Source organism: Emys orbicularis, chromosome 1 (assembly GCF_028017835.1).
Source record: "Emys orbicularis isolate rEmyOrb1 chromosome 1, rEmyOrb1.hap1, whole genome shotgun sequence".
Lineage (NCBI taxonomy): Eukaryota > Metazoa > Chordata > Testudines > Emydidae > Emys > Emys orbicularis.
The window spans coordinates 314,456,705-314,470,367 of NC_088683.1; the positions used below are offsets into that span (position 1 = coordinate 314,456,705).

At 38.3% G+C, this 13,663-nt stretch overlaps 1 protein-coding gene across 1 annotated transcript in view; it reads right to left on the minus strand.

Moving 5' to 3' along the window:
• Positions 1-13,663, minus strand: part of COG6 (component of oligomeric golgi complex 6) — a 99,120-nt gene that overhangs the window by 10,803 nt on the left and 74,654 nt on the right. The window contains exons 14-17 of the mRNA XM_065417267.1: positions 12,273-12,404; positions 11,311-11,478; positions 6,781-6,888; positions 5,802-5,855 (exon numbers count right to left, since the gene is read on the minus strand). Of these exons, the coding sequence (XP_065273339.1) occupies positions 5,802-5,855; positions 6,781-6,888; positions 11,311-11,478; positions 12,273-12,404 (462 nt within the window). The remainder of the gene's footprint in view (positions 1-5,801; positions 5,856-6,780; positions 6,889-11,310; positions 11,479-12,272; positions 12,405-13,663) is intronic.

Below are 13,663 nucleotides of genomic sequence, written 5' to 3' on the forward strand. Positions count from 1 at the left end.
ACACATACACACACACACACACACACAAACACACACACACAATGTTAGTTGTATTAGCCCTACAGATACATAGCTATGAGAGAATTAACTGATTTTTTTTCTCGCTAATTAGCCAACAACATTAACAACTATGGTGCATTTGCAGAAACACTTTTGCAATCCTACTGAACACAACTGAGTTGCACTGGTGTTAATTAACAGCACAATTTGAGAAAAAAAGGGCTACGCAGACATAACTGAGGGCAGATTTTAGTCTGCAGAATCTTTATTAATAGTGACAATGCATGAATCAAAATATACATCATGTCCTACACAACTCTGTTTGAGTTTTTTAAGGCTAGAACTCAGGGGGAAAAATTCTTTTTTCATTTATGAACTCAGCAAGTTTCATATGGAAATCACTGAATCCAAGTAGCTGTGGAACTCTAAAATGCCATTTGCATAGATAACACTGCTCTACAGCCAAAATGCTTCTGAAATAAATGTAGTCAAACTTTACTAATTCTGGGTCACTGAGAATGAAAATGATGCTTAAAATTGTTGATTGGCTCTAGTTTTCAAGATATGCTATTGCGTCAGTATATACGACCCTGGACTTGGGAATGGCGGAGGATAAGTGAGTTATAAAGGGAAGGGATCTCAATTTAAACCAGAAATGACTAAAATACATCTTTAACTGGATCTATGAATAAATCTATGACTGGGTTTGGACAGTACTTGCTTTTTAGGCAAAACAATGAATGATGCAATCTGAAGCTGGTATTGCGTCATACATGATATGAATTGCATCATGTTATTCCTAGAAGTCATGGATGATGCAATCATAACGAAGCTTACATCACTCTGCTGAACAAATTGCCCTATATCAGCTCTAGAAATCATACAGCGTCGTGCTGTCTTATTTGTCAGTGTTGGATTTTGCAAAGGGACACATTTCTGTTTAGCCAAAGTGAGCAGAGATGCCTCGTACTTGTGTGAACAGTGCAGATAACTTCTGCTATGTTTGTGGTGAAGTGACTTTTGCATCACAAAAGCGCAGTATAACCACTATGGTTAAGAAAGCCTATCACCTTTATTTTGGCTGCAAAATTGGAGATCAGGACAAGAGGTGGGCCCCACACATATGCTGCAACACTTGTGCAACAAATCTTCGCCAGTGGTTGAACAGGAAAAGGAAATCTAGGCCTTTTGCAGTGCCAATGATTTGGAGAGAGCCAACAGATCATACCAGCAATTGTTACTTCTGCATGGTGCCTCCAGTTGGGAAAGGTGTGTCAAAGAAGAAAAAGTGGACTGTGCATTATCCAAACATTCCATCAGCTATACACCCAGTACCCCACGGAGAAGGACTGCCGGTTCCTGATGCACCAGAATCATTCTCACTTGAGTTAGACGAGGAAGAGGAAGAGGATGAAACTTCTGGTCCTGAACCATCAATGTCACAGGACCCACATTTTCTCCCATCCTCTTCCTCTGAACCACACCTCATAACACAAGGTGAACTGAATGACCTTGTCAGGGATTTGGAACTACCCAAGAGTAAGGCAGAGCTGTTGGGCTCCAGACTACAGCAGTGGAATCTCCTGGCAGGTGATGTTAGGGTTTCCATGTTCCGTGACCGTCAAAAGGATCTTGTCCCATTCTTCTTCATGGAAGGTGATCTTGTAGCCTGCAACAACATTGATGGTGTGATGGCAGCCCTCAACATCGTTCACGATCCAGATGAGTGGAGACTGTTCATTGAGTCTTAAAGCTGTTTTACTGCATAATGGCAATGTTTTGCCATCAATTCCAGTTGGTCATGCAGTCCATATGAAGGAAACCTATGACAACATGAAACAACTTTTGAGGTGCATAAACTATGACCAACATCAGTGGCAGCTTTGTGGCGATTTGAAGGTTGTTGCTCTCTTGCTTGGTCTGCAGACTGGATACACAAAGTACTGCTGTTTTCTCTGCGAATGGGATAGTCGTGCAAGAGATTCCCACTACATCAAGAAAGATTGGCCACTCCGACAGTCATTGGAGCCTGGGAGGAAAAGTGTTCAGCATCCACCACTTGTTGAATCAAGGAAGATTTTGTTACCACCCTTACACATCAAGCTGGGTCTGATGAAGAACTTTGTCAAGGCCATTGACAAAACACAAGCAGCTTTCAAGTACCTCCGTGGAAAATTTCCAAGGTTAAGTGAAGCTAAGATAAAGGAAGGTGTCTTTGTTGGTCCTCAGATTCGTGAACTTCTTCGAGATGATGCATTTGACCATGCACTGCGTGGCAAGAAAAGACGGCCTGGAAAGCCTTCCAGTTAGTGGCAATAAATTTTCTCGGAAACAACAAGGCAGACAACTACAGGTTGTTGGTGGAAAACCTCCTCAAGGCATACAAAAGCCTTGGTTGCAACATGTCACTAAAGATACATTTTTTGCACTCTCATCTAGATTTTTTTCCACCGAACTACAGAGCAGTGAGCGACGAGCACGGCGAGCGATTTCACCAGGACATTGCAACAATGGAGAAACGCTATCAGGGCAAATGGAGCCCATCAATGCTTGCAGACTATTGCTGGACAGTGACAAGAGATGCTCCATTTAATGAATACAAGAGACAAGCCAAGAAGCGCCGAGTAGACACTGAATAGGACTAAACTATGTACATAATAGTTTTTTGCCTTTTGTTTCCTAATAAATTTTATTTATATAACCCTTTTGCTGATTTTTAAAGTGTTACATAAACAGGAGAGGTGAAATATTATCATGTAAAGCAACCATAAACACATGAAAAGACCTAGGTTTACAATTTATGATTAAAACTCTACTATCTACACAATATACATAGACATAAAATGTAAAATCTTAAATATCTTAGAAACAGTAGCCAATCAGTTGTTTTAATTGTCATATTTGAATTCAGCACATCAAAATACATAATAAATAGCACATTTTATCTCTGAAGCAGACGACTTCTCAAAAATTGTAGACCAGTGTAATCACCTTTTCAGTGAACTGTACTTTAAAGGTTTACTGAGAAGATTGACAGTTCATTTATAGCTAGCTGTTGAACTGTGAGATTGCATCTGTGTCATTTAACTTTTGCATGTTGTTTAAGATGAAAAGCATTAACTGATAATTTGTTTTTAAATCTACAGTGTAATGAACTTAACACCTCCCAAAAAACAAAAATCAACTGCAACATACGCTCAGTACCTAACTTTTGAGCTTCACTGAACTACTTGCATAAAATGAAAGGTTTACTTTTCCCTATCATTTATAACTATAATTCCTGTATTTCAAAGCACTGAGGCAAAAGAAATCTCAGTGATTACAACTCATTAGAATTAATATTTGCTCTCAGCAATTCAAAATGTTTCACAGTGTAACATTATTGTAAGCAAAATTTTGTTTCTCAAGACTTAGAAACTTGATAGTCTTACTACCAGTTCACAAATAATTTTGTATTTGTACTACTTCAGTAGATCAAAGGCCCACTATTAGAAACAATGAAAATATTCCAAAACACAATTTAATGGATTTTTAAATTTCAATATGAGTGTTTCAAAAGAGTGTGATGGTTTCTATTATGTGATGCAAGATTACTGTAGTTCAACACGTTATGACTAGGGCTGTCAAGTGATTAAAAAAAATTAATCACGATTAATCGCACTGTGAAACAATAATAGAACACCATTTATTTAAATATTTTTGGATATTTTCTACATTTTCAAATATACTGATTTTAATTACAACACAGAATATAAAGTGTACAGTGCTCACTTTATATTATTTTTATTACAAATATTTGCACTGTAAAAACAAAAGAAATAGTATTTTTCAGTTCACCTAATACAAGTACTATAGTGCAATCTTTATCATGAAAGTTGAACTTAAAAATGTAGAATTATGTACAAAAAAATAACTGCACTCAAAAATAAAACAATGTAAAACTTCAGTCCTACTTCTTGTTCAGCCAATCGCTCAAACAAGTTTGTTTACATTTGCAGGAGATAATGCTGCCCGCTTCTTGTTTACAGTGTCACCTGAAAGTAAGAACAGGTGTTCACATGGCACTGCTGTAACTGGCATCACAAGACATTTATGTGCCAGATGCACTAAAGATTCATATGTCCCTTCAGGCTTCAACCACCATTCCAGAAGACATGCGTCCATGCTGATGACAGGTTCTGTTCGATAATGATCAAAAGCGGTGCGGACCAATGCATGTTCATTTTCATCATCTGAGTCAGATGCCACAAGCAGAAGGTTGATTTTCTTTTTTGGTGGTTCGGGTTCTGAAGTTACCGCATCAGACTGTTGCTCTTTTAACTCTTCTGAAAGCATGCTCCACACCTCTTCCCTCTCAGATTTTGGAAGGCACTTCAGATTCTTAAATCTTGGGTCGAGTGCTGTGGCCATCTTTAGAAATCTCACATTGGTACCTTCTTTGTGTTTTGTCAAATCTGCAGTGAAAGCATTCTTAAAATGAACAACATGTGCTGGGTGATCATCCAAGACTGCTATAACATGAAATATTATGGCAGAATGCGGGTAAAACAGAGCAGGAGACATGAAATTCTCTCCCAAGCAGTTCAGTCACAAATTTAATTAACTTTTTTTTTTTTTTTTTTTTTTAAACGAGGGCCATCAGCATGGAAGCATGTCCTCTGGAATGATGTCCGAAGCATGAAGGGGCATACAAATGTTTAGCATATGTGGCACATAAATACCTTGCCATGCTGGCTACAAACATGCCATGTGAAAGCCTGTTCTCACTTTCTGGTGACATAGTAAATAAGAAGTGGGCAGCATTACCTTCTGTAAATGTAAACAAACTTGTTTTTCTGAGTGATTGGCTGAACGAGAAGTAGGACTGAGTGGACTTGGAGGCTCTAAAGTTTTACGTTCTTTTGTTTTTGAGTGCAGTTATGTAACAAAAAATCTACATTTGTAAGTTGCACTTTCACGATAAAGAGATTGCACTACAGTACTTGTATGAGGTGAACTGAAAAATACTATTTTTTTGTTTATCATTTTTACATTGCAAATATTTGTAATCAAAAATAATAATATAAAGTGAGCACTGTATACTTTGTATTCTGTGTTGTAATTGAAATCTATTTATTTGAAAATGTAGAAAAACATCCAAAAATATTTAATACATTTCAATTGGTATTCTATTGTTTAACAGTCTGATTAAAAGTGTGATTAATCGCGATTAATTTTTTTGAGTTAATTGTGTGAGTTAACTGCGATTAATTGACAGCCCTAGTTATGACCCAACACAACATTACAAAATTTCTTTGTGACATGATTGCTATGGGAAACAGTTGAAAAATATTTTGAATTCTTCAAGGCTTTGAATTAGTTTTGTAATAACACACATTACCATCTGTATCAAAATACGCCATTTTATTCTTGAATAATTTCTGAATAAGATAAATGTTCATTTTTCTTTTCTAAACAGTATAATTGATTTGTTAAGACCTACAGCTAGATGAAAACATAGTTAAAGGATCACAGGACGAAAACCAAATGCACAATTCGGCTTAATTCTATTAGAAGTTCCTTCTGTCATAGTAAATACCTACAACTTTAATTCAGTATATTATGCATGGTTTTTAGAATGTTTTTTACCTCTTAAAGTCTGTTGAATGGATTGAAAAATGTTTATAGAAGCAATACAGATATTAAGCTCCAAAAACAAAACACAGATATTTAGATAAATATTTTTGTCTTATAACTTGGACACTATTCCTTTAAAAGTCATAGCAACAACACAGCTCAACATGAAATTGCAAAAAGCTCACCATTGCAGCCTTCAGTGACTCTGAATCCAAGCTAGGCAAGTTTGCCAGGGGCCCCTAAAAATAGGTAATCAAATAAAGCAGCCTTTTAAACAAGTGGATAAAATGTGAAAATAATCCTAGATTAAGATTTTATTGTAATCCAACACTAGATTGTAAACTCTTTGGGGCAGGGACCATGTCTGACTACCTGTTATGACTGTCAACAACTACACCTGTAGGTACAGGAAAGCAGTAAGTAATACATTCACTAAAACAGGCCATTTATCATTTCCTATCACTTCTTTAAATTAAAAATAACTAAAACTGAGCTCATCTGTCCTCCCAACCACTTCCTCCTCCCTTTTCATTACCACAGACAACATCATTACAGTCTCCACCATTTTGCTGTATTATAAATTGTTTCATGGAATCAGTATAATCTAGAACAGAGTTTGAAAATAGGCTTAGAATAGGAATTGGCCTCTGTTGACCAAAAAATCAAATTTAGCATCTTAATGGGGATTGCCACGTTTAAAAATGCTTGTTTAACATTATTTCCCCATTATGTTGGGGCATTCACACACATACACACTATCAATCTCTCTACTGGTTTAGGAAACAAGAACCCTAAATCTAGGTATCCTCCTCTACAGAACAATACACCCTCTCTCCAAACACATGCTTAATTTATCACCTTTAATCATGGGAACCTATTCGGAGAATTTTGAGTTCACTGAAGTTAAAAGACAAAGGACAAAAATCTAGCTGAAGAGAAAAAGGAATTTACTAATACCTGTAGTATAACAAATAAGCTACATAAAAAGATGAGTGGACAGGAGCTAAGATTGCAGGTTTTCAAGAGATAGTAAAAACTTATTTTTGTCACACTAGTTCTGACTGTCTTGAAGTTAGGATAAACAGAAAACAGATAGCATCACACTTTCAACAGTTTCAGGCAAAACAAAGTACTCCAATGGCTGCTGAAAAAGTAAATTCTTACCTGCTCTGGTTTGTGCTGCTGCACAGATTTGTATATGCAACTTAGACCAGCTCTAGTTAACACACAGGAGGCTTGTTCATTTATTAGCGTATCCAAGTGTGCTTCAATCTGAAATTTGGAGGGGAAGAAATAGTTAAAAGAAACATTAAATAAAAGTTGTTCTTAAATTACAAAGTGACAGTTTAGTAGTCATCCAGAATAAAAGGAGAATGAGCACCTAAGAATTCAAATCACATGCACTACAGAAAACCAAGAATAAAAAGTGACAATGTGGTTTATACCTTTTAAAAAAGATTTAATTTGCAAAGCCAATTTGGATCTTGATTATTTTGCATTACCAGGGAACTCAGTGAAGCAAGATGTTTTGACAAAAGCTGAGGTCCCAATCCTGCAGTGAGCTCCACGCAGGCAGACCCTGTGCACAGATGAAACCCCACTAACTTCAACGGGGCTTGACTTGGACACATGGGTCTGCCCACATTGTAACACTGTGGCCTAAATGCTCAAATCTGAAAAATCCATAGCCATAAAAGACAAATACTAATGCTTTAAAATTAAAACTTCAAAAAGTTATAGTAAAATATCAAAATTAGAATGATATAATGCATTGCAACTACATGAAAGAAATAATCAAATTCTTGTTGAAAATGCTGAAGAGTGCAAGACAAGATCAAACAAAAAATAAAATGAAACCATTAAGATTTCATGAAGAGAATAAAACTGAAACCTAAACCATGTTAGGTAATCAGTATAGGATTCAAAAGGCATAATTGAATTTATTTTAAAGAAAGAGAAAGTTAGCTACAAGCACCTATTCAAAAATTAGGCAATGAAGAGCTGTATAACTGTCAGCTCTGCTTTTATCATCTTCATAAAAAGCTTCCTTATTACCTCTGAGACATCAAAAATGCCGTATATTCATAAAATCATTTCACAATTTTTGTACAACTGCAACTTTGCTAGAGATAAAAACAAAGAACCCAAATCTAGTCAATTCAACCCAAAGGAGCAGCAATTTTCTTCTTCAGGTTTGAGTGGCCTTACAAAGATGTGAAGAAATATACTTTTTTTAATACATAATCCTCCATTTGCTTTTTCTCTCTCCTGGTCTACACAAGAAACAAAAACTTCTATTACAGCACAAAGAGTCCAATTTAATTTAATAGATATAGCAGATACAGAACCTTTATTAGGTATCCTACAAAACTTTGATCTCTCAAGAGAAGAATCATCGTTTTCTAATGAATTTATGGAAACTAGAATATAATAAAATACATCTTTTCCTCCTGATCTCTAAGGAAAGGCTAGTATTTGAATATGGTGATTTCAATAATTTTCAAAGGTCTCGATTTTCCTATTCAGTAAATTATTCTTGATGAATACCCCCAATAAATGTTTCTGTTCTACACTAGTCTATCTCAAAATCAGTAACCTTCTTTTGCATGACCTCAAGACATCCCTTCCAATTTAGATCTAACTGTGAAATGTTTACAGAAAGTGAATCCGGGTTAGTAGCAAATGTTTCCCACCTAGTCTCTAGATTTTGAATCGCAGAATAAATGGATTCCAGAAGTATCTTAAAAACACCACATTAGTAGTTTGGTTTTAGACAATCTGAATTTTTTTAATTAGTTAAATGGCCAGCTTCAAGTGCCAGAGTTTCTATTGCTAATGACATAGTGGTGATACTAAAGAAGGGTAAGAGATAACCTCCACAACGCTCTGAAATATTACAGGAGAGTCACTAATTAAAAACATGTCCAGAGAAACCCCTTGTAATTGTGCTTCCTGTTGGGAAACATTTTAAAGAAGGACATGGGATGCAGTGCAAGTTGCGGGCATAAGTAATCTATACATCTGAAGATGGATTGTGCCAAACGTGCCCCAAAATTAACAATCGAAAAAGCATATATTTTAATGTCTTAGTGAACTGTGGATAGTGTTAACATTACTTATTAACTTCAAAATATTACAATATGTAAAACATTGTTTTGGCATGTTAAGTAAAATCAAGCACTAGGGAAAAAACTTAACATCTAATCCTCCCATGGATATATCCCCATGTTCAGGGAAACAGAATTTGATTATTCATAATCATAGTTTAAGGCCAGAAAGGGTCACCAGATTGTCTAGTCTGACTGCCTGTATATCACAGGCCACCAGCACCTGCTCACTAAACTAAAAAATCAAAATTAGATCAAAATATTACAGCCCACAGAAGACTAGACTATTATATACCACAGACAGAGAATAGGAGGGACTGAGGTGCACCAGTGCCCAATTTCCCCCGCAGGGAAATGATTAAGTGAGCTATACCCACATAGTCCTGGCAAATGATCCACATCCATATGCTGCAGAAGATGATGAAAACCCCTCAAGTCACTGCCAATCTGACCTGGGGAAAAACTGCTTCCTGACCCTACATATGGCGACCAGTTAAATCCTGAGCATGAGAGCAAGAATCAGCCAGCCAAGCACCTGAAAGAGCGAATGCCTGGTGCCAGCTCAGAGCCCTGGCTCTCCCTGTCCAATGTCCAATCTCCAGCCATGGTCATCCCTGATGCTTCAGAGTAAGGAGATAAAAAAAACTTCACTGATTGATGATCATACTTTGATCATTACTCCTGGGGGAATTGTATGCCAAAAAGTTAAAAATTCTGCATCAAAAAATTAAAAATGCTGTGCACAATATTTTAAAATTCTGCATATTTTATTTGTCAAAATATCACAATATAATCACACCAGTTTCAATTATTTTGGTAATTTATTTCAAAATACCTGTCAGCAAATATGTCTAACAATACAGACGACAAAAAAGATTCAGGATTTTTTTTTTTTTTTTGACAAATAGATTCTTTAGTAGGCATATTAATACAGAACTCTTAGGGCCTGTCTACATTACCCGCTGTATTGACGGGCAGCGATCGATCCGTCGGGGGTCGATTTATCGCATCTAGTCTAGATGCAATAAATCGACTGCCAAGGGCTCTCCCGTCGACTCCGGTACTCAAGCGGAGCAAGAGGTGCAGGCGGAGTCAACGGAGGAGCGTCAGCTGTTGACTTACCACAGCGAAGACACCACGGTAAGTATTTCTAAGTACATCGACTTCAGCTATGTTATTCACGTAGCTGAAATTGCGTAAATTATATCAATCCTCCCCCCCACACACACAGTGTAGACCAGGCCTTAATAATAATTCATTTAAACTACAATACAGAACCGTATTACCCGCACCCCTCAGAAGCAGTGGAAAGGCTTGGGGGAGTCAGAGGCAACTGAAGAGTGAGAGAGAGGGAAGTAAATTGCTGGGAAGGAGCCTGGGTGTGAACTTGGAGGGTTATGGGGTATGGGTGGGAGAAGTAAGGAATGGGTATTTTGGGGGGGGGGGCAGGGAGGGATTGCTAGGGAGCTTCCTTCATGCAGACCCTGGCTGATCCCTAGCCTCTCCCATTCAGTCAGCCACTTATGCCCCTGTCCTCATGTGTCCCTGCACCACATGTTCTTGCACCCCCGTCCACATCTCTCCACCCCCACTCAGACACCCCTCCCTTCATCCCCTCCCTGTCCCATGTGTCTTTGTGCCCCCACTCAGTCGCCTCCCTTCTCCCACGTGTCCCTGCACCCCCTCAGCCAGCCTCCTCCACCCATCTCCATGTGTCTCTGTGCCCCCACTCAGCCACTCCCTTCTCCCTTCTGGTCCTGCACCTCCCCCGCATCTCCATGTGTCCCTGTGCCCCCACTCAGCCACCCCCTTCTCCCATGTGGCCCTGCACTCCTCCCTTCCCCCTGTGGCCCTGAGCCTCCACTCCCATTCAGCCTCTGCCCCAGTCTGTCCTGCCCCACTAGCCCTTATGAGCCTCTGTCTGTGACCCCCCAGCGGCCCCATGCTGTCTGTCTCCCCATATCTCCTGTCTCCTGACTTGGCTTGACAGGTGCTGTGAAGAAAGCACTGCAGACTCTCTTTCTTCCCTAGCTGACTGGAAGTGGGCAAAAGGCAGAACTGCAGCAACTTTCCGGCAAAGCTATTTTCTGCAAAAAAATTAAAAATATGCATGGCGCATTATGCATGCATGCAGTGGTGCAGAATTCCCCCAGGAGTAGATCATTAGGGATGTTGCATATTGGTGTTTACACTTCCATTTGTTTTAACTATATCAGCTCGTTTGTCTTAAAAAATGAGTGACTGGAATAAAAAATACTTTCACTTATATTGGTTTACTTTCAGATAAAAAAGCCATAGGTCAAAATTTTCAAACCTGGGTGCCTGAAATGTGGCTCCTAAAATCAATATTTAGGTACCTAAATAAAAGAGGTGTAATTTTCAAAGATACTATGTACTTTCAGCTGTCACTGATCTCAGTGGAAGTGGGGCTCCTCAGCATCTATGAAAATAATGCCTCATTTAGGTGCCTACATATGGATTTAGAAGCCTAACTTTAGGCACCCATGTTTGAAAATGTTGGTTATGTCTGCTATTCACAGCTATAAAACAATATGCGATAACCTTTCTACTTATTGTTGACACTTACCTGAAATTGTAACATTTCCAGACGTTTGTCAGTGAATTCAAAGAGAGCCAGGGTAGTCTTCATCATATAAAGTGAATTTACCATGAAGGTTGCCATGTCAGCTGTGCCTAAATTACTAGCAGACACAGTACATAGCTGTAATAATGGATCTAGCACACAAGACAGAACCTAAAAGGGAAATATGAACAAGAGGAAAAAAATGTTTCATGGGACTTTAGACTTGCGGGGTAGTGACCATTTTGCCTTTATCATCTATTTATTTCCCAAAACAAAATTTTAAAAAATGAGAGGTCCCCTATTGAGATCTAGTGAAAACAGCTCTTGACCAGCTGGTGATCAGCTACCAGACTAGTGGTGTGGTATAAGAACCTGAAAGGAACAGATTTTACCCTAGCAGGAGCTGGAGCAACTCAGAAGAGAAGATTGGTGGTCCACAGAATCAGTTCACAGAATCATAAAAATGTATGGGTGGGAGGGGCCTCAAGAGGTCATCTAGTCCATCCGCCCACACTGGGGCAGGACCAAGCATATGTGCATAGTATATATATATATATAATTTAAAAAACAAACTATCAATAGGATAATAGAATGTGGATATTGTAATAGGACATTCCATGCTGTAATATAACTATCCATTTTATTAGCCACAGTCTTATCAGTATTAAAATCTGGGGGGGCGGGAGGAAGCCTATAAACAATTGCAGACAAATACCGTAAGAACATAAGAATGGCCATACTGGGTCAGACCAAAGGTCCATCTAGCGCGGTATCCTGTCTTCCAACAGTGGCCAATGCCTGGTACCCCAGAGGGAATGAACAGAACAGGTAATCATCAAGTGATCCATCCCCTGTCACCCATTCCCAGCTTCTGGCAAACCAAATTCATGCCTCTTCAGTATTTTTTATATTGAGACCAAATTATGTGCATATTTCTGTGTTCAAATGAACTCTACAAACTATACCTGTACAAAGTCAGCTTGACGCGCATCCAAAGGCACAACAGATGAGTCATGGGATGCCAGAACCTCACGTAGCAATGTGAGTGTTTGATTCAGTGCAGAGCTTGGGCCAAGATCCGGTGGTGGGAGTTCAACCTAGACAACAGAGAGTTTATTCCCTACTTGTGTTATATTCACAGGAAATAATAAGCAGTATGTATCCATGTTACTAGGTACCAATCAGCTACTGGTAATGTCACACACAGTCAAGCAGAGATGGAGTTCAATATTTTGACACTGGACAGATCTATAACTTGTTCCAAAATATACTTGCCTATGACTCCCAGTGTTACAATATCACTTATTACTTACTGACAATAAACAAAACCAACCTTCCCCTAACATCTCAGTCATATCTAGCATTAAACTTAGTATTCAGCAACGTGCATCATGGGTGCTTCAAGAAATTGGCAAAATTAAAATCTGTAGTGGCTTGTAAAATGGAGAAGAAAAGTAATATAAACTTAAGTCCTTTTATTGAAGTTCGGAGTGCTGGAAGTCAGTCAATAGCCCATCATGCTATTTATACAGCTCTTCATAATGGACAAATAATTTAGACACCTTGTACAGTTTCCAGGGAAGAAAAGTAATCAGAGGAACAGAGGCTATCAAGTGGACAAAATTCTGCAATGAGTGCGCTACAAGTCCCCCACAGAAGCTGGGATAACAGAACTTTCTTGAATAAAATCAGAACCAAAAAGGGGGAGTATTCTGGTTAAGAAAGGACAATTTTCCTCTCCCTTGGATCTTGCACATAAGCTTTCATAATTTGTACATTTAAGAAACATTTAAGGCACTGTGAATATCTACCTGCTATTGGTAACAGACTGAATAGAAAATGTAGATCACATTCTTCTTGATAGAGTATAGCCCAAATGTTCTTCCACTTTAGCTTTCCAACTGAAATTATAATGAAATGTATAGGGATTCTATGAACTTACCAATGGAAACCTAAACTACATTCAGGGGACTCATCCATCTTTCAACTTAATCTTGATTTTCTGACAGCTTTATACAGAATACTTTTCTGGTGATAAGGGAACATCACCAGTAATGGTATTAATGTGGACCAGTTCAGACCACATCACAAATGCAATTTGAAAATGCAAGCCTTTCTGGTAGATGGCTTTGGAAAGACCAGGAGAGGACATGAGCCATCTACTCAGAGACATCATGTCTAAGGAGCTCTATACTGGATGTGTGCCATGGAAACTACAAGACCCATTGAGGTAATGGAATTCAGTATTCAAAATTCCATCTCAATGTTGGCAGTTAGCTCTGGAGCTTCCCACTGTTTGAGTGGAGAGATTTCAATCTCTAATCTGGAAAATGAGTTTGAGGATGAGCCATACATA